The following is a 21,566-nucleotide window of genomic DNA, read 5'->3' on the forward strand; positions in this document are numbered from 1 at the left end:
GCCATGCACATGGTCGTGCCTCACCGGCGCCCTCATAAGCCCCAATCCAAACCCTAGGTCTCCGCTAGGTCCCAGTAGAGGTGTAGCCAAGCTCGTTCGCGCTCGCCGTGGCTAGAGATAGACGGTGCGCAGCCACGCATCACCATCGAGCTACCGTCGCCACCATTGAGAAAGCTCTAGCGAGTCTCTGAGCCAACCGAGGGTACCAGTCGACGTGGAACGGAGAGACGAGTGTAGTGGTGGTGACGCTACCGCCGAAGACCTCACCATCGGTGAGCTTTTCGTTGGTCAACCACTGCTCTGCTTCATTGCGGTTGACCTGTGGGGTCAGTTGACTCTTGGGGCCTGCATGTCAGTCACAGCGGGATGTATGAACCGGGTGCACCTAGCAGCTGAGCTCGATTTGAAATTCAATTTTCTTTATTTATTGTTCTAGATTTTGTAGCAAACTTCAAAATTTCATATCTAGAGCGAGGAGTATCCAAATTGAGTGATCCAAATTTTGTTAGATTCTTTATGAAGTGTACTATTTCATAAAAATATGAAACCTACTGTTGGGAGTATTTTTCTAGGGGAATTAAATTAAGCTAGATAAGTGCTTTTAAATTTGTTTCCATCTTGTAAAATGCATATCTTGAGCTAGGGAAGTGCAAAAATTGTCATTCCAAATTTAATGGTCTTGTGTTGACATAATCTAGCTAGAAAAAATGCTAAACCTATAGTAGGTATACTTGTAATATGGTCTTCCTATTTAACTTAGATTAATTGTTAGTTTCTAGTGAAAATAAATAGGGTAAAATACATAACTTATGATCATGCAAATTTTTACATAGTGTTATTATGTTAGGATGAAAATAAAAAAATATGAAATATGTTGTTTAACACTTTTCACTAGGCTAAACTATTTTTTGCTAAAATAAGCCTATGCAACTTGTCATTTTTGTAGAGATGGCTATACTTATCCAAATGGTATGAAATTTGTACAGCTGACTTTTGGGGTCATATGTAGGCTACTGTAAATTTCTCAGAATTTACTGTGTATTTTGATATATGTTCTTTATTTCACCTTAGTGTCCAAATAAATTATTAAAGGCATTTAAATAATTTATTTGGGCTTGATCATTATGTTTTCTAAAGTGTATATGGTGTCTATAAATTGTTGGTACCATTGGTTGTGCCCAAATTTGATTGCTTGTATGCAGTGAAATATTAATTGCTCTATAATTCAATTATAGTGCATGTTTTAGACAGTTTCTGTTGTTAAGTAAATTGCATATGTAAAATGATGTTTGTTGTGAATCTTATCAATAACAAAGTTGTATATAACTTACTTATCTTGCTTGTGTCAAATTTTCATGGCAATAGGATAAATTGTTTGAGAGTTATAGCTGTTAAAAGTTGGTCTCTAGAAATGCTTATTCTCTAGAATTTCTAGACAGATCTTGGAAATTGCTTTGTTTGACCTTGATAGCCATTGAATCATCTAGAGATGACTAAAAAAAGTTGTAGGTAGTTTTATAAGCTTTCCAAAAAGTCCAAGATCATAGTATTTGGTTGAGTAGAACTCCAGTTATGGCCAAAATAAGTAGCTTTTGTTTAGAGTCTAGGAAATGACTAAGTCAAATTATAATTGTTTGTCTTATGTGATGCTTGTGTAGATACATAGGCTAATTGAGATTAGTTGTTAGCTATAGGTTCTAAGCCTCTTACTGATGATGAACAACTTTACCTTAAGTTACTAGAACTTGGTGAGTGTTTGTTTCTTGTACTATAGAAGAGATATACACCTACTCAGTAAAGATCAACTAGAAGAAAGTTATACATCTACTTGGTCAACAAATGCTAAACTTATCATACATCTTGTGGATAACCATGCTCATGTATATACACTTTATCATGTCATCTCATCTCTTATGCATTCATGATACTCATTTGTGCATATACATGCAATAGGTTCTCCGGAAGGAGTGACGCTACTCGAGTTCGAACCCGAGCGTTAGGAGCAGCAGGCAGCCCAGGAGCAAGAGGTTCAGACGGAAGGAGGAGTCAATGTGGAAGATCTTCCTAAGTGTCCTGATCACTAACCTTCCTCTTTTTTGAAAGGCAAGCCCCGAAGCATTCTAAGCCTCCTATATTTTCTAAATATCAACTTAAGTCCTTTTACATTGATGCATTAAGTACTAGGGGTTGATTGGAACCACTTGCTGCATATACTTTCCTTGTCTAGACAAATATATCTTGAATCCTTTGTAGGTCCAGGATTGAATATATGCTTAGCCATGCTTAGTCCGATAGAAGTTGGGTGATTTCCCGTCACCTGCAAGATATAGGTAGATATCTAGTCATGGTTGGTTATAAGTGCTATTATGGAAATAACCATGTGTTGATGAATAAAAGGAGATCGGGCGGGAATATGATAGAGAAGCAATAAGGCATGGAGGTCTTGGTGCCTATTTATCCCCATCTATATCGGTTAAGGACCGATTAGCTATACGTCCTCATGTCATGTTAAACATATGCTAGCACTTAGTTGCCCGAATAAGCCGTTCTGACCGTGAAGCCGAGTAGCTCAACTCAGGCCGAGACTCGATAAGTGAAAGTGCACACACTAGAGGAGGTAAGGATGTATAGGGAGCCTATGGCGTGAGTCCAAGGGTAGGCCAGGCCTAAACTTCCAGGCAGACTGGTAGTATCCTTGAGGGTGCGGCGCTGATCGAACATGCGACTGTACCAGAGTTGTACCAAAGGTGACCCGATGTGACCCCGATGGGGGAAGTATGGGTTTGTGTTAAGAATAACTCCCTAGCTGGTTGGAATCGATTCGAGTCGCTGTCTCTCCTAGATAGTGAGAACTTGACTGGGCAACGACAACGTAGCATTAATTGATGGAACTTGATGGTTATGATGATGCTCAAATTAATACACTAGATATGATTACTAATGCTTGTTAGCTTAATCACGTGATTGCTCTAGTATAGGTGCTAATCTAGAGATGCTTAATTAAATAGGTATTCAATTTGATGCGAAAGATATTAAATCTCCAAGTTATGTTACTTAAGCTTTTATGCAAAAATATTGTCAAGCTAACTCCACCGATAAAGCCTTATATACTCCTTGGTGTCATATTATTTATAGTTTACAACAGGTAAGTCTAGCTGAGTATATTCTTGTACTCAGGGTTTATTCTCTCTTATTATAGATGATATGATGTATCATGGGTACTGTAAGAACTGCCATCATCCTGCTGTGGATGAGGACTAAACCATGGGGCATGGTACTCCAAAGTTATCCTCCCTGTTATGCTTTTGCTAGAAATGACCGTGGTACTGGCATGTATTTAAGTGTGATATTGATGTCAAACTATTTTGCTTTCGCTATTTGAACTTAGTTTGTAATAACTATGTGAACTTCGATGTATGTGAGATACTTGTGAACCATTTGTGAACTGTGATGTAATATGTGACTTGTTATATTGAATCATGTACGATCTTAGTTTGTATGTTGGTTGGTTTGAGATACTTCATGATTTCATCGGACTATCGAGTTTATATGGGCTCAAGTATGATAGTTTGATCACGTCAGTGATTGCTATTGTACTTGTTCTCTTATAAATTGGACAGTTCTATTATAGCTACATCTCAACACATAGCTAGAGGGCATGCCCTCTTGGGATACATGGGTCTTGGGCTTGTGAGCATACTTTGTTCCTCTTGGGCATAATTGGATTCTCCTTAACCTGCAGATGAGTGTTAGAAGCCTTAGGAGCTTGCTGTCTTGGTTGAGGTTGTGTCTTGTTCTTGTTGGTGCTGCTGTGCTTCTAGACCCTAGAGCCTCCAAGTTTTAGCACGGAGCCTCCGCATTTAGGCTCGGAGCCTCCATGGTCTGCACTGGCAGCACCTCTCCAATGGTCTCCTTCTTCTCGAACCTAATGCAAGACACTCCATTTACCATGTGCCTCTTGTCGGTCTTGCCACCCTTCTTGTGACCAAGTCCATCCTTGATGAATGGATGTCTTCCTTGAATGAAATTGGGCTTCTTGCTTGCATCATCCATGCACCCACTAGCTATGATATTGTTGAGTCTAGCAATCTTCTTCTTCATAGCTTCCATATTAGCAAGGTTTGTAGCACAAGCTTCTAAATCAACATTATAACATCTATCACAACCCTGCTAGTAGATGCATTAGAGATCTCACTTGCTTTCGTAGGATGTGAGGTTTTATCCCAAAGGATGCTAAGTTGCTCTTCAAGCTCCTCATTTGTTGTCTTGAGGGCATTGTTCTTTTCTTGAAGAGTATTTAGATTATCATTTAGGGTAGCTATGACACTTTCCGCTTGGTCAATTTCCAAACGTAAAGTTTCAACCTCACTTCTTTTCAATGCAAGAGCTTTCTTGTAAGTAACATAGAGTTTCTCTTGTTTAGCAAGAGTAGCTTGAGTTCTCTCTAATTCATCTACCACCTTGGCTATGAAGTTCTTAGATTTTTTATCCATTTTACTTATCAAGTTGTTTACTTCATCATCACTAGATTCATCACTAGAGTCTATGTTTGATTCATCACTAGATGGAGGAGAGGGTTTAGGCTTGAATTTTGGTTTTACCTTTTCTCCTTTGCCCATGAGACAAAAGAGTGTAGATTTCTTCTCATCATCGGTCAAGTTGGTGAAGAGCTATGGTGAAGAAGAATGCTTCTTGATAGCAATGGTTGCAACTTTCTTTGTCTCTTCTTCACTTGAGCTATCATCATTTGAATCCCATTCATGACCGATATGAGCTTGACCCGAATAGTTCTTCTTCTTGTGTTGGCTCTTGTCATCTTTCTTGTAGTGCTTCTTCTTCTTGTCTTTCTTGTCCTCTTTGTTCTCATAAGGACAATCGGTAATGAAATACTCCGTGCTTCCACAATTATAGCATTTTCTTTTTTGCTTGTTGGGGAACCTTCTCTTCACAAACTTGTACCCTTCTCTTTTTAGCCCTTTTTGTACTTCCTCATGAACAAAGCAACATCACCAATCTCATAGGAAGACACTTCATCATCTTCATCATCACATGAGTCACTTGATGAATCAATCATCTTAACCTTGCTTGATCTTGATCTTGGTGGCTTGCTTGAGGTGAAGGCCTTGTTTGATTTGTTTGCCTTGAGAGCCACCTCCTTGACCTTCAAGTTCTCCATCTTTGCTTCTAGCTCTCCAAACTTCTTCCTTTATTGTGTCTCCATCTCCATGAGCTCATGAGTGAGTATTCTTCCAAGGACATCACTAGGGGTGAACTCTTCAAATCTCTTTTGCTCTCTAATCAATGTCACAATAGTTGGGTTTCTTGGTCCAAATGCTTCTAACATTGCTTTTACAACATGATGATCATCCAATTCATCCCCACCCAAGCCTCTAATCTTGCCAACTATCACCATCAATCTATTAAACATCTCTTGAGGGCCTTCTCCATCCTGGATAACAAACCTATTGAGTTGAGCCATCAATAGATCAATCTTGGACTTCTTTACCTTACTAACCCCTTCATGTGCAAGGTAAAGAGTGTCCCAAATCTCCTTAGCAATCTCCAAACCAATCACTTTGTTGTACTCTTCTAGCCTTAATGCACTTAGAAGAGCACTAGTAGCTTGAGCATTATGATGCATCATGCGAATCTCTCTTGGTGTGGGATTTTTGGGATCAACGGGATCTTCAAAACCTACACACACAATATTCCACATCTCCGGATGGAGTCCAATAAGATAAGCCTTCATCATATGCTTTCACTTGGCAAAGTTAGTCCCATCAAATTGGGGTAACTTGCCCACGGGTATGTTGATGTGAGTGTTAGTAGGCAAATTTACGGAATCATAATTAAAGGATACACTCGAATATGATCTCTTGGTGTTAGATTTGAGTGTCCTCTTTGGTAGCCTTTGAGCATAGTACTCATCATCATCATCTCCATTCTTCGACTTGCTACTTGGTTGTGGGCTTGATTGCACCTTTCTTCTTACTTTGTGTTTCTTCTTCTCCTTGTTCTTATTCTTGTTCCTTTGCTTGTCTCTCTTGGAGGATCCCTTAGCACCAAGCTTGAGCTTTGGAAGTCGCTTAAGCGCTGCTGTGGGATCATCCTCAAGAGCTTTGGGTTCCTCTTCGCTAGGAACATCCTCAAAGCGGTCCTCTCCATCTTCCTCCGGTGCCCTTTTTCTAGGACTTGCCATTTTCTCACACGGTTAAGTGCTATTATGAGGAAACATGCTTCGATACCAATTGAAAGGATCTACCAAGTGGCCTAGAGGGGGTGAATATGCCTTTTTTGAAATTTAAACAACTTCACAAAATAATCAGAATGCGGAACCTCTGGGCTAGAGCGTGGAGGTTCTAGGGGCGCGAAGGTTCTAGGACTAAGCGTGGAACCTCCGGGGATCAGAGTATGAAATCGATCTACTGCAGAATTTAACGAATGAAAAACAGATCGAATATAATACCAGTCTTCTTGGAGAGTATGTTGAGCTATCCAAATAGTCGGTTGCACCTAGAGGATGAGAGATTCATAGATCGGATGCAAACTTCATTGGGAGTGGTTGCGCATTGTCGAGCCAGACAAGGGGTGGGCTCAATTACCAGCGAAGTGGGGGTCGGTCATCACGGTGATGTTTGAGGCTTCATGGATGTTTTGGCTGGGCGACGACATGACTGCAATTTTCTGGATGGACCGGTGGCTAAGTGTTGGACCACTACACTCATTCGCGCTGGCCCTCTTCAATGCAACTTCAAGGACTATCCATAGTCACTTAGTCAGGGACGCGTTGCTCAATCGAAGGTGGGTTAGGGACATCACTGGGGTGACGACAACTTAGGTACTCTGAGCTTGGTTCAGAATACGGTCTTGGACCCCATGTAGTCCAATCGGTTCATCTAGAAGTGGTTGCCGAACGGGTAGTACTCGGTGTCCTCCACTTACCGTGCTTTCATCACGGGGTCGACTGAGTTGCTAGGAGCTAAGGAGTTGTGGAGTACCAGAGCGCATCCGAAGGTGAAGCTCTTTCTTTTGGTCGGCAATGCACAACAGGCTCTGGACTGCAGATCGACGGAACGCCATGGCCTGTAGGACGATAACGGATGTATACTCTGCAACCAGGCAACTAAAACGGCATCCCACCTTCTGTCAGGCTATGTGGTGACTAAGGAGATTTGGTTCCAGGTTTCACAACCTGTTGGCCTTCATCAGCTCATGGTGGACTTGGTGGAGGGGGGCCCAACCGAGTGGTGGCTGCGTCGAAGGCTCCTGCTTAGTTCGGAGCAGCGACGGGGCTTTTGACTTCTTCGTGCTTCTCGTCTCGTGGGAGGTCTGGAAAGAACGGAACGCGAGGATCTTCATGAGTGAGGTCTCCACTCCAACAGTTGTCGCGCAGCGCATCCATGGCGATGGCAGACAGTGGATTGATGCGGGTTTCACCTCCTTAGCCTCTATCTGGGCGTTCCATGCCAGTGCAGGCATAGTCACACCAACGACAGCCGTATAGTCTCTTAGGGCACTTTTGTCGTGGGTTGTTAGCCTTGCTAATGATATCGCCTTGCCACTCGCAAACGATTTGATGTAGCAGGCCTAACAACCGGTTATACCAAAACTCCTTTCGTCTTAATGAAACACGGGCTGTAAACCCCTTTCGCGGAAAAGATTTGTAAATGTGGCCCACAGCAGCGGGGCCAGCCGGTTAGGTCGGTGTTGGGCGTTGCCGACCCGCCCACCCACACTGCGCAGCCTGGTGTGGGCTGTGGATGGATTCCATTCCATTCCATTTTAGCTTAGCTTGCGCACGAGGAACGCAGCCAGGGAGCAGAGACCAGAGCCCAGAGAGCCCATAGCGGCCTGCCTCGCCTGACCCAGCCTGCTGCTGCTCCAGCATTCAGTTTACTGCACATCATCATCAACAACTCGGGAGTCTTCAGTGCGCGACCTGGATGTTGTTGTCCGGGCCTAAAGTTAGCTTATTGGGCTGGGTCGTGAGACCGTAGAGTATCAGCTTGGTGCTGCAGCCCATCATCAGAAAACTAGAAACGAGCATCGCCAAACTATTTAATTTAATTAGCCTCGAGTGCTCAAAATCATCTAGAGCCATCGTCAGAACTAATGATCGATGCAGTTTCGTCAGACAAAAATAGAATGCTTCGTTTGCTGACGAGTAGTAGGTGTTGACGGTCAGACACACGCGTCAGTCACTAAGGGGCCTGTTCGGCTGATACATAAGCCGGCTCAAGCTGTTTTGTTGTGAAAAAAAATACTATAGATTCTAGCTAATAAGCCGACTGAGAAAGGTCTAGGCTAATTAGGTACGCTGCGCACTGATGATAGTATTACTGTTCAGCCTCGTTGCCAAATAATAAAGGCATGTGGTTTAGCCCGTGTTTAGTTTAAAAAAAATTCCCAAAAAGTGCTACAGTAGCCATCACATCGAATCTTGCGATACGTGTATGGAGCATTAAATATAGACGAAAAAAAACTAATTGCACAGTTTGGTTAAAAATCGCGAGACGAACGTTTTGAATCTAATTAGTCCATGATTGAACACTAATTATCAAATAAAAATGAAAATACTACCGTAGCCGAATTCCAACATTCCCCCAACTAAACACGCACTTAAGAAAAAACGAGTGGATGGATAGCAGTGGATGAAGAAGCAAGGAACGGAATGGTCGCTGTCTAGTTTTGTCATGGTCGGTGTGCCAATGCCATGCTTTTTCTTGCATCAATTGAATGGTGTCAAGTACGTACTCGCTAGTACGTAGGGAGCAGATAATCGCTGCCCGTAATTACGTTTCAACTAGTACTACTTTTTGTTTTGTTTTGTTTTTTACTCTCTCTATATGTCTTTGCTTGCTTTTTTCCCGGCTAGTAGGCTGATGAGGTGGTTGGCCCTCGTCGTGCCACGCTGCCGTCATCATTCTGCATATTCTTCGTGCTTGGCTTGACCAACACGACGCAGGAAGCCGTTGGACGGTTGGCAACCTACGTGTCGGCAGGGAGGACCACGGACGCTGCGTGTGGATCCTGGGAAGCCAAGCCGCGCCTGCTGTGCAGAGACAGCAGCCGGTAAAATAGTATACTTGCCACATCGAACGTTATATGAGATGTCATACGGCATGTTCAGATGTTAATAAAAAAATAAATTATAAAATCGATCAGTAAAAACCCAATTTAATTCATTTAATGAATCTCATCATTTTTTTTGGCTATATACTATATCAGTTGTAATGTAATAGAAACAAAAGCACACAATATAGAATTAGGAGGGTCGAAACAAACAAACGAACGGAAATCAACATGTTCGTTGGGTCGTATTTGGCTTATAAGTCATGGCTTATCAGTCAACAAATAATATTTTTTTTATACCAAACCAATAATAATACTTCCAGCTATGCCTTATCCATCAAGCTCAATGGAACGATCGAACAAACGAAGTGAGAATTAACTCCCCTCGCTGTCCGTCTTCCCTGCTGGGCTAGGGCTCTGCATGGCACCAGGTACCGTTTAGTTCCACTTCATTTTACAAAAAAATTCAAAATTCTTCATCACATCGAATATTTGGACGCATGTATGAAGCATTAAATATAAATAAAAAATAAAACTAATTACACAGTTTAGACAAAATTCAAGAGACGAATCTTTTAAGCCTAATTAAATTATGATTGGACACTCATTACTAAATAATAATAAAAATGCTACGGTACTGTTTTTTAAAAAAAAATTCGTCAACTAAACAATTGGCCAAACCGAACCGAACCCAAAGGCCCAAGGCGAGCAGTAGCAGAGAGGATTCTCGTTCGTTCTCCAGGTTGGTCTGGATTCCTGTTCCCACTGCCTCCCTCCCCCGCTCCGTCCGTCCCTACCTTCCTCCTCTTTCGATTTCGATTGGGACTCTGCTCCGCTGCGTGCCTGCGTCCACCCATCTCCTCGCCATTGCCGCAGCACGCACTCCTGCTACGCTTCTCTCCTCGAGGTACAGTGCCTATTCTACTGCTGCTTCCGCCGTCCGCCTTTCCCGCTCCAAATTCTTCCTCTCTTTTTCTTCTTCTTCTTCTTCTTATTTCTTCTTCTAATCTGGAGCATATATCAAATCATGCTCTCTCATCTCAATGCTCTTCTCTACTAGGGCTTCTCCGGGAAGGAAGAATCGCCGCGCCGGTTCCTGCAACGCCCCGCCCGCCCACCCGCCCTTCCGCGCCGAGGTAACTGACGCCTTTTCCTTCCTCGCTTCCTCGTTTCCTGCTGCTGATACTAGTACTAGTCTACTCCGGCCGCCGCGACATTCTCTTCTCTCCTCGCCGAATCCACCCAGCATTCTGCCTGCTGTTGGACTAGTTCGCTAGTTTGTTCCCCTTCGATTCATGCCGCTTCTGCCTGCCCCCTCTTCCCTTCGCGCATTCGCTCGCCGCTCGCCCAAGACCGCAACTTTTTTGCTTCCCCCTAATCTTCTTCCTTCTTCTGCTCTATCTACCGATTGCTGTTTTTTCCCCTTCTTACCAATTTTTTTCTTTTATATATCTATTTATTTATTATTCGTTCATTCACAATAGGCACTCGAGTTTCCCCCCGTTTTTATACACCACCAAAAAAAATGTTGCGTAAATTGGTGCCAGCAATGATTCTGCGTCGCGTGGTTGCCCAGTGTTGCTCATGCTCGCACGCAAATATTGTTCCACCTATCAATCAATGGAATCCCAGCCGAATCGAATCTACTACTTGAGTAAAGTAATGGCCTTGCTCTGCCCGCATCCATTCTTCAGGCTTCACGTCTCCCTCTCTTCATGCCACTGCCAATCCACATGATAGAAAACAAAATGAAGTCCTCAATTTTTGGGTGCGCCACCGACCAACTCGTCTCAACTTACTTCCCCCAACAAGATTACAAGAGAGATTGTCAGCCCTTGTGTTGTGCAGAGTATTTGTTTGTTAGCATCAACCTTGTTTCTCTGCTAGTAGTGCCTAAACGGGACTAACTAATCATTAGGTGCCACACAAGACACAACCAAGAGTTTGGAGTGCAACAGCGTTGCGCCCTTGCAAAGGTTGATCAGTTTAGCTTTGACCTGTAACCTGTTACCACTATTTATAGTCCTTCCGAATTCTGTAACTACACTGTCCAGTGTCCACCTGTTACCACTATGTATAGTCCTTCCAAATTTCTGCAACTGCAATTTGCTATGATGTTAAACATATAAATTATAAACACACAGGCAGCTAGACAGTTAAGGTGTGCTTGGGTTGCAACTAAACATCAAACATGTGTCCTGTCCATCTTACCCATGTAACACCATGTGTGTATCAGTATTAGGCGTTGGTTTATCTGACACTGACAGTATTCTAGTACTGACCTATGCAGCTCTTCTGCCGCCTTTTATATTTGTAAATAAACTAGGTGTGCTAATACCAACCTTTTCCATTTGTAAATAAACTTTTTTTTTTGGGGGGGGGGGGTCCCCCACCTGATTCATGTTGACATAGTGGCTCTGAAAGCCAGAAGTTTGAAGTACAAGCGTCTCATTTTACAAGCTATGGCTTTTACATTGCGCTAGCTAAAATAGAACACCGTACATCGGCGATTGCTCTCTTTCTTCGGCAAGCGTACCCTCCATAGGTGAGCTTCAGACTTGCAGGCCGTCAGTGCTCCCTGCAGAGTAGTTCGGTCATTCCTGAAGATGGTATTGTTTCGTCTCTTCCAGATATGCCAGCAGCACAGCAGCGCGAATGTCTGGAAGTGTTTCCCCGGGATATTTGTAAATAAACTAGGTGTGCTAATACCAACCTTTTCCTGCAGCAACTGAACCGTGGCTATCGAGGATGATGCCGCGTTTCAGATGACATAGGCTGTGTCAGTGCATGACACGCAGAAATGAAGATCAGCGCGCTTCTCACCTCCGCGGGCATCAACATTGGCCTATGTGTCCTCTTCCTGTCGCTCTACTCTGTTCTCAGAAAGCAGCCGGCCAATGTCAGGGTCTACTTCGGCCACAGGATCGCTGAGGAGCATGATCGGCTCCGAGGGGCTTTTATCTTGGAGAGATTTGTTCCATCCACTGGATGGATAGTCAAAGCCCTGCAGTGTACTGAGGAAGAGATCCTGGCTGCTGCTGGGTTGGATGCTGTTGTTTTCAATAGAATTCTAGTATTCAGGTACGGTGTGCAAAACTTACTCCCTTTTCTCCTCCTTGTTTCATTTGTGTCCTGAAAATTTCATAATAGTGCACGTGTTTAACCTCAGCAACAAAATTGGCCGACTGATACATTTGTTTACATATTCAACAGCATGCGCATCTTCACCCTTGCCGCCCTTTTGTGTGTCTTTGGGATTCTTCCGCTCAATTATTTTGGACAGGATATACACCATGTTCGAATTCCTTCGGAATCACTAGATATATTTACAATTGGGAATGTAGAAGCGAAATCAAGATGGTAAGCCAAGCAACGTATTTTTTTAATCTATTATCATTTGCTGCCATCGACTGCTGAAATGTTGTCTTGTTGTGCTTTTGTATATTATATATATGCTGCGTTAATTGCTGGCATTTTGAAAATATTATTTGCCTTTGACTGTAATCCAACGTGCTTCTTCACTCCTTTAGAACTTGAGGAATGAGCATTGTACAATAGAACAAAGTGCATGTTTTGATGTTCACTTTGTATTCTGGGTTCCTTGCAGGCTCTGGGTCCATTGTGTAACCCTGTACATAATTTCTGGAGTAGCTTGCATTCTGCTATACATTGTAAGTTCGCTTCCATTTTGAATTGCTGGAACATACATCTCCTTGTATCCAGAATGTTTTTGATGATTCATTTTTTTCCTAATTCAGGAGTACAAGCACATTGCCAGGTTGAGGCTCCTTCATCTTACAAGTGCAACACCAAAACCAAGCCATTTTACAGTTCTTGTTCGGGGAATACCAAAGGCAGATAAAGAATCATGCAGTGATGTTGTTGATGGTTTCTTCACAAAGTATCACTCATCTAGTTATCTCTTCCATCAAGTAGTTTACAAAGTTGGGAAAGTTCAGAAGATAATGGTACTTAACACTCGAATGCATTTCACTTTTCCTAGTGACGAGCATTTACGAAGGGCAGGCCTGGTGCAGTGGTGAGAGCTGTCTCACTGAGTCACCAGGTCGTGGGTTCGAAGCAGCCTCTCCGCAGATTTTGCGGGGGAAAGGCTTGTCTCGGTTTATCCCTTCCCCAGACCCCACTCATGTGGGAGCCTCCGGCACTGGGTCTGCCCTTTTTTTAGTGACGAGCATTTACTATTATAACGCTGCTGCTTCTGTTCATTAGATTTTCGCACAGACGGATAATCATTTTTTTTGTTTTTTTGACATGAATCCGTGGAAATGTCCAATTCCTCGAGTTCAATGTTTCTCTTTCTTTATGTAATTTGATTTTTTGGGCGAAAGTTGCGTGTATTTTTATTTCACTTTATTTATGCTTTTGGTGTAACTTTAATCTTTAACTCTGACAGACTGGCGCAAAGAAGGCATATAAGAAGTTCAAACATTTCACAGATGAAACAGTCGATCAGGGATGCAGAACAATTACCTACCGCTGTTGTCTGTGTGGAGCCTCTTCAAATTCTTTCAAGTTATTGAACACTGAATGTGAGCAGAACAGGGGGAAAGCTGACAATAAATCCATCTTGGACTTAGATGATGAGGTTAAGCTTGCATGCATTTGTTCTTTTGCTTAATATATCAGTTATTTGGAATACATTAGTAATTATTATGTGGGATCGTATGCAGGAATGCACAGCTGCTTTTGTATTTTTCAAAACTCGGTATGCCGCACTTGTTGCATCAGAAATACTTCAAACATCTAACCCTATGAAGTGGGTTGCTAATCTAGCTCCAGAACCAGAAGACGTGTATTGGTCTAATCTTTGGCTACCCTATAAGCAGCTTTGGGCTCGCCGTATCGCTACACTCCTAGGCTCTATTTGTTTTATGTTCATATTTCTGATACCGGTGACATTTATACAAGGGCTATCTCAGCTAGAGCAGTTGCAGCAGAGGCTTCCTTTCCTAAGAGGAATCTTGAAGAAGTAAGTACAGGAATTTCAGTTGGGCTCTCCTAATGATAGTATCAAAATCATCTTGATAGAGTTTGACATATACTGTTATCTCATGTTGCTAGATGCTATTCATTTATCTGTCTCCACACTGCACCTATTGAGTGTTATGTATGTGCAGGAAATACTACATGACTCAGCTAGTAACTGGATACCTTCCCAGTGTCATACTGCAAATCTTTCTGTACACTGTTGCTCCAATTATGATGCTATTTTCTACATTGGAGGGTCCTACATCACACAGTGAAAGGAAGAGAAGTGCTTGCTGTAAAGTGCTGATCTTCACAGTTTGGAACATATTCTTTGCTAATGTATTATCTGGTACTGTCATAAGTCAATTGAGCATGTTATCAAGCCCAAAGGACATACCTGTCCAGCTTGCTAAAGCTGTACCTGGACAGGTAAATCACATCTTTTTTTTTTTGGTTCATGCCAAAAAAAGAACAAGACTTTGATTAAGATACATAAAATTTGTTGCATGTGGAAAGATACTATATTCATTCTGTATTTAATTTTCATCTAATTTGGTTTGCTTTTCTGTAAATCTAATTTTATTCCAGGCCACCTTCTTCATCACCTATGTCCTGACCTCAGGATGGGCTAGTTTGTCATCTGAAGTTATGCAGCTCTTTGGTCTGATATGGAACTTTATAAGGAAATATGTTCTGAGAATGAGAGAAGATACAGAATTCGTTCCCTCGTTTCCCTACCACACAGAAGTACCAAAAGTTCTGTTGTTTGGACTATTGGGATTCACATTGTCTGTGCTGGCTCCTCTGATCTTACCTTTTCTGCTGGTGTACTTTTGCCTTGGTTATGTTGTCTACCGCAATCAGGTGAGAAGCTAGAGATTTTTTTTTTTTATTTACCTCAAATTTATCTGTAGCATGCTAATGTACTAGTTGTGTTCTTTTCAGTTGCTCAATGTGTATCGAACAAGGTACGACACAGGTGGTTTGTATTGGCCAATTGCATGCAACACAGTCATATTCTCTCTTGTGCTCACCCAGATCATCTGCCTTGGTGTATTTGGACTTAAAGAATCGCCAGTAGCTGCAGGCTTCACCATACCTCTTATCATCCTTACTCTTTTATTTAACCAGTACTGCAGAAAACGACTTCTTCCATTATTCAAGACTTTTCCAGCACAGGTAATATTAGTTCCTTAAATTATGTCATGTCAAGATCTACATGGGTTTTATTAGAGCATAGAAAACAATTGAGGACTAGAGTTTTTGTGACACTGATTTCCTATCTTTTGATGTTGACTGCTGCAATGTGATTGTGTAGGATTTAATTGACATGGACAGGGAAGATGAACGGTCAGGAAGAATAGATGAAATTCACCATGGACTTCATTCTGCTTATTGCCAGTTCCCTGACACTGTAGATGTTCCCTTGGAGAAAATTGAAATTGTTGGCGGGGATGAGGAGCAAGGTGCTACCTCGGGTGAGTCCGGTGGCAAAGAAACCTGCGAGGATCCCAAGAAGGACCTGTCTCACCCAACACTAAAAGGACTCCCTGTTAACCGTCTCCGGCAAGCTGTGAGGTCGGTTACTTTCCTGATCAGATTGCAGAAAAGAGGTTTATCAGAACAGAAAATCGGATAGTTGTTAGCTGTTAACCCCCTTTGCCTGTTGGCTATATAAATGTACAGAGACATACATGCATATACGACCCTTAAGAAAATAAAAGGGCTAACGTAGAAATCTATATGAGAGCATCATCATGAGTGTTGAGGTGCAATTTTGTTGTTTTGAGTTGTCGCATGGATGTGGTTCTGCATTTTAGTTATTATCTGGCAGATTCAGCTACTCAAACATTAGCCTTGCACATTGATGTTCGGCTGGTATTAAAGCCGGCTGATAAGCCGGCTGCAGCTGTTTTTTTGTGAGAGAAAAATACTGTAGATTCTAGCTGATAATTCGGCTGATAAGTTCAAGCGAACAGGCCAGTTCCTCCTCTCCATTGGTTTCTGTGATTGAGCCTGGCAACTTTAGCAGGTCTGTTAGCCTTCATGCACCAATCATATTGAGGTATTGAGGATTATACTAATTGATCTTTCGAGCTGTCGTACTACCTGTAAGCATGTTAGATTGGGACTGTTGTCGAATCCATGTTGTCAAGGGGCATGTGCCATCGTCTTGTACTTAGTGGTGGAGGTTCGTAACATGTAGCATTGAGCTGGTATCTGCATATCTGCAGCTGTTCGGAATCATATTCCTGCACCAAATTTCACAGCCACCATCGGCCTAGTCATCAAGATCTCTCAAGGGGATCATCTTTTGTATTGTTCTTCGTACAGATGCAGGGCTCACTGATTGCAGTGAGTATTTGTTTTGTCTCTGTTGGTGTCCCTGCCCTCTTTATTATTTACAGTATCTTGCAATCTTTTTCACTGTTCCTTCCTTGAAAGGAAATAATTCTTCTTGCTGCTGCCGGTGCATAGGACAATGGTCTGACATTCTGGGGAACTTACCCGCAGCAACTTTTTTTTTGCTGTCTCCCTCAGATCGATCATGGCTTTGATTTGAGAGAGTGATATGCAGCACATAATATCTGGCTGACCAACTATTTACATGTTTCAGAGTCTAATGTTGGTGTTTTTTTCTTCATCTTTTTGCGCCCAATTCGTAAGTCAATTGTTGCATGGTATTTGTCTTGTATTGTATCTATTGCCTTCTCTTTCACAGGCTAAAAGGCTATGCTGGACCTAGCTTGGTTCGGCAGCAGCCGTTTGAAACTGACATGGACATGTTATTCTACACGAGCTCATGTTGGTGTTTTTTTTCTACAACGAGCTCATGTTGGTGTTTATAACCACATGGATGAGCTCCTGCCGTTGATAAGCTCTGACCATGAAATTCTACACGAGCTCATCCGATTCCAAGCTTGACCAAGAGTGGAGAAGCAGTTGCTGAAGTCAGTGATGAGTTGTGCACTTCATATATGTATATTTTTTGAAGTTTCCTGCCCGAGTCTTCAGAGGTACGTCACCACTAGCTCAAGTTTCAAAGGTACGGCGCGTACCAGGTCATCGATGGCGACCCTTGGTGATGTTGCAAGTTCAGGCATGTGGCTCAATGGTTAGAGCCAGTGATCGAGCAGCTAGCTGGTCGGCAGGTCGGGAGGAGATACTCTTGTTGTTTAGAACCTGACGAGGGCGACTAACAGTTTACTCGCGGCTGACGCACGTATACATGATGTATGAATGTAGCTCATCTTTCTTGTGATTTTCTGTGCGACAGCCTAAACTTGTGCCTTAGCTTGCAGGGTCATATGCGATCTCTTAGCCCACCCATATAATAGTTGATTATTAGAACATATAACATATTTCATCATTAATATATGCTCCATTTTCTTCTCCCACAAAGTTCCTTAGATCGTGCATCAATGGCTATAAATTTATGTTTCACTTCGTTCTTTCTTCTCCACCCCAACATATATAAAATTCATTTAAAACCTTTATTATATTTTCTCTTAGCTGAGCATGTTTTTTTTAGTGTTTTAGGTGAGTATTGTGGTTCTCTATGATAGTTGTGGTTTAGCATACGTTTTTTTTTTTTTACCTCTATGCTCTACTGTCATAGACTCATTAGCCACGTACTCGTATTAGTTGGACAAATAAAGTTGGGAAACAACGTATCCACGAAGGCCGAGTCGTAACCAACAAGCTGTGTAAAAAGTGAGAACGTGTTGGGAGTTTTAACTCCTTTCTTAAAAACAAGGGTGACCGCTTATGTCTTGTTTGATATGTATGTATTCATCTCAATTTATATGCGTTGAAGTGGTTTAATGTGAAATTTAGTTTAAACTCTATACCAAACCACTTCAGCACAATTCATGGGCGTCCAAACAGGCCCTCAATATGCTACTTGATAGCTGGGGTTTAAGAAAGGCTACCCTATCACTGCAAGCGGAGTATCTTGGCCCTATAGCTTCGAACGAAGTATCCGTTCATGTTTATTTGACAATCTATATCTTTATCTATAACTAGATGAGTGCACGTGCGTTGCAACGGGTGTAACATAAATTGAATGAGATGTTTGTTAGCCAAGTCAAAATCAAGAATATATCAATTCAATTTTTTACGTGTATTATACTATGATAATATCTAGAAACACATTCATTATCGAAATAAAAGTTAGACTTGGAGCTTGTTGTCTAAAAGTTACGACAAACATCAGTTGTCTCAAAGGCTGAAAACTTATTGCTAGGCATCGAATTGAATTTATCCATGCTCTGTCTTGCCCAAAACACGTATACTTGGACTTACAATATCTTAGCCCGCATGAGGCATGTCAACAATTCATTTTTTGGGAAAAAAGGTATTTGTTGTCAACACGCAACGCGAAGGATGACGAACGAGATTTGGATCACGATCATTATCATTGCGTGGTAATATTCCAATAAATTTCTTTCTCTTCCCATAATTCTCTTTCCGTTTTATTCCATTTTTTACTTGCCTTCCAGTGTCTCCATGCGGTGATTATTTGCCTGTCAGTGATTCCGTGAGTTTTATTTTATTTTATTTACTTTCAGTGTCTCTATATGGTGATTATTTGTCTGCCGGATATGGATCGCATGAGTGTTATGGTCCTGCCGGATAGATATTGACAATCCGTATATTTTAATTGTAGAGATAGAGATAGAGACTAACTTAAAATTCCTTTCTTTCATCTTTTCCTCTCTTACTCGTCCGTCTGTCTCACTCCTCTTGTCTTCCGTCCATTGGTCTATCAACGCTTTCTCTCACTCCTTCCGCTTTCCGTCCTTTGATCCATCATCGCCCTTTCACCTTTCTCGCTTTTAGTTTTGAGCTGCAAATCCTTCAGTCGGCAGCTCGGCGCCACACAATAGCTGCAAATGTCATGATGCACATGCAGAAACTTGTCTTTCACTTTTTCAAACTCAAAATAGGTCACACAATAGCCATCTATTTTAGTCAATCTCCTATCAGTTTCCCATACCAGATTAATCCTTTATTTACTAGCATTTATTACGAGTATTTGAAATTTATTTAGTTTAAGGTTGGGTCATGAAGCCCAATTAAATAAAAAAATAAGTAACTCATTACTATTGGCATGAATGACGTACCACTAATTATACATCTAGTTGCAACGTACAAGCAAATTTGCTAGTTAATTATAACGGAAGTGCTAGGGCCTGGACGTCCGATCCGGACGCTAGCTAATGGATGCTTGCGCCAGCTGCGCCTGCCCGCGCACCCGACCGCACGCCTACATGCTTCACGTGGGGGCCCACGATGCTTCGTTTCCCGCGCATGCCTCGATCTACGCCCGCGCTCGTTTCCCACGCCTACCGGTTGCGCCCCTCCGCTCCCACACGCATGCACACAGGTCCAACAGCTGCAAGCATATGGCTGTGGCAGGTGGGTCCCACTACAATATTTAAACACTAGATCTACTTTTACAAAATCCAGATGAAACCTTTGCAGCATATGTCTAAAACAGATGAAACATTTATGACATATAGTTGAAATACCATTACAACATGTGCAACATCCTGATCTACTTTTGAAACATCCAGATGCAACACTTATAACATACAAAAGAAGACAGATGAAACACTTGAGACATGCGTCTGAAACACTTGCAACATATGTGTACAAAAAAATAGATGAAACATTAGGAATAGACACTTGCAACATATGTATACAACTATTGCAACATATGCAACATCCCGATCTACTTTTGCAACGTCCACATGAAACACTAAACATACTCTTGCAACATGCCTTTTCAGCGCGCAATGTCACCTTGCTGCTTGGACGAATCATGGAACTCGACGCCGCCGCAGCACATGGAGCTCACCGATACTCCCGTAGACAAGGACCTGCTCAGCGTCCTAGGTGAGCACCTGCACGAGGCGCACGAGCACCCTAGGCGAGCACATGCTCGGTGCCCTAGGCCAACGCACCTTGAGCGCGGCAGAGGACGGGCATGGCGCGGCAGGGGATGGCGGCGACGGCGTGCCGGAGTGGCCTGGCAGGGTCGACGCCCGAGCACTGTGCCTCAGAGGCGGTCGCGCGCCGTGACTGGCTAGGCCAGCGACCGAGCACTCGAGGCGGCAGGCGAGCGGATAGGAGCAAGTGAGCGGATAGGAACGAATACACGGACGAGTGGATTTTTTATTTAGAAATGGAGGGCAGAGGGTCTTGGGCTGGTGTCGCACGGCCCACCAACGGAGCGTCCGGGCGACACCATTAAACGACGAACGTTCATTCAAAATGAACCCAACGATCAATTCTCCGACCATGCTAGTTGCCTTAATAGGAAAGCATTCATTCCCACCTGACACCATTTTAGGATAGTATACTATTCTCTTTATGTTTCTCTTTCAGATTTTAGGCGGACGTTGCACATGTTTTTTTTTCTCTTTTCGTGTGCAGCCGCACGACCGACGGAAGTTTCACTTTCATATTTTCTTTTTTTTTTCTGAGAACCGCACGCATAACTTAGAAAACTGAGTTACGCAGCATAACTTTCAGGATTAACTTAACAGGTCTAAGTTATACATTTCTTTTTGCGCAACAATTACATTTTTAAAATAGCTGTGAGAATAACATTCTCTTTAGATTTCATCAGCATTTTTTCTTTTCAGAAACTAAATCATTCAGGAACATGAGAATAGGGTTAAAAAAAGATTGGGGAGCAAAATAAAAGTAACTTTTAGAACCTATAATACACAACAAATTCCATAATATGATGCAAACTTGCAAACACCATATAAATAATAACATTCATGACTTCTGCAACTATGATAGTCTCAGCATCTCTGTAGCTATGACATTGAGCATTTCTGTGTCTTCAATTAGAACATCTGCAAAAATTATAAAACACACTTATGTACAAAATGTTATATTGTCAAAGTTGTGAATATATGTTATGTGTATAACTTAGTATAAAAGTTACGTGAATATATTTGTACACAACTTATGTACAAAAGTTATGAAACACAACTTATGTGTAATTTATATACGTAAGTTTATTCTATACAACTTGCCAACGCTGCCCAACAAAAGTTCGCGAAATGAAAATTTTTGGATGTCACATCGGATGTTTCGGGATGTCGGAAGGGGTTTTCGGATACTAATAAAAAAACTAATTACATAGCTCGCCTGAAAACTGCGAGGCGAATTTATTATGCCTAATTAATCCATCATTAGCGCATATTAGTTACTGTAGCACTTATGGCTAATCATGGACTAATTAGTCTTAAAACATTCGTCTCGTGATTTCCAACCAAACTGTACAATTAGTTTTTATTTTTGTCTATATTTAATACTCCATACATGTGCCGCAAGATTCGATGTGATAGTTTAGGGTGAAAATTTTTGGAACTAAACCAGGCCCAAAACCTCGTTGTCAAAACCACCAAATATGCAACCTGCAGTGTTCTCAAATTAAACCCCACAATCTATCTTGTAATGTAATGGTATACAGTACGTTTACA

At 42.0% G+C, this 21,566-nt stretch overlaps 1 protein-coding gene across 1 annotated transcript; it reads left to right on the top strand.

The window, feature by feature from the left end:
• The first annotated feature begins 9,777 nt into the window (after positions 1–9,777).
• Positions 9,778–16,184, top strand: LOC136508432 (CSC1-like protein RXW8). Its single transcript, XM_066503103.1, has 12 exons — positions 9,778–9,979; positions 10,133–10,208; positions 11,798–12,153; positions 12,286–12,432; positions 12,680–12,743; positions 12,831–13,040; positions 13,487–13,678; positions 13,764–14,062; positions 14,211–14,490; positions 14,650–14,925; positions 15,007–15,240; positions 15,380–16,184. The coding sequence occupies exons 3-12, from the start codon at positions 11,873–11,875 to the stop codon at positions 15,698–15,700; spliced, it is 2,304 nt and encodes a 767-aa protein (XP_066359200.1). The 5' UTR covers positions 9,778–9,979; positions 10,133–10,208; positions 11,798–11,872; the 3' UTR covers positions 15,701–16,184.
• Positions 16,185–21,566: the final 5,382 nt, after the last annotated feature.

This window comes from Miscanthus floridulus, chromosome 15 (genome assembly GCF_019320115.1).
Source record: "Miscanthus floridulus cultivar M001 chromosome 15, ASM1932011v1, whole genome shotgun sequence".
NCBI lineage: Eukaryota > Viridiplantae > Streptophyta > Magnoliopsida > Poales > Poaceae > Miscanthus > Miscanthus floridulus.

Coding starts and splice junctions, on each gene's coding strand:
- LOC136508432 (XM_066503103.1), top strand. CDS start 11,873: ATGAAGATCAGCGCGCTTCTCACCTCCGCGGGCATCAACATTGGCCTA. Junction 12,433..12,679: donor GTAGAAGCGAAATCAAGATG/GTAAGCCAAGCA, acceptor GGTTCCTTGCAG/GCTCTGGGTCCATTGTGTAA. Junction 14,491..14,649: donor CTAAAGCTGTACCTGGACAG/GTAAATCACATC, acceptor ATTTTATTCCAG/GCCACCTTCTTCATCACCTA.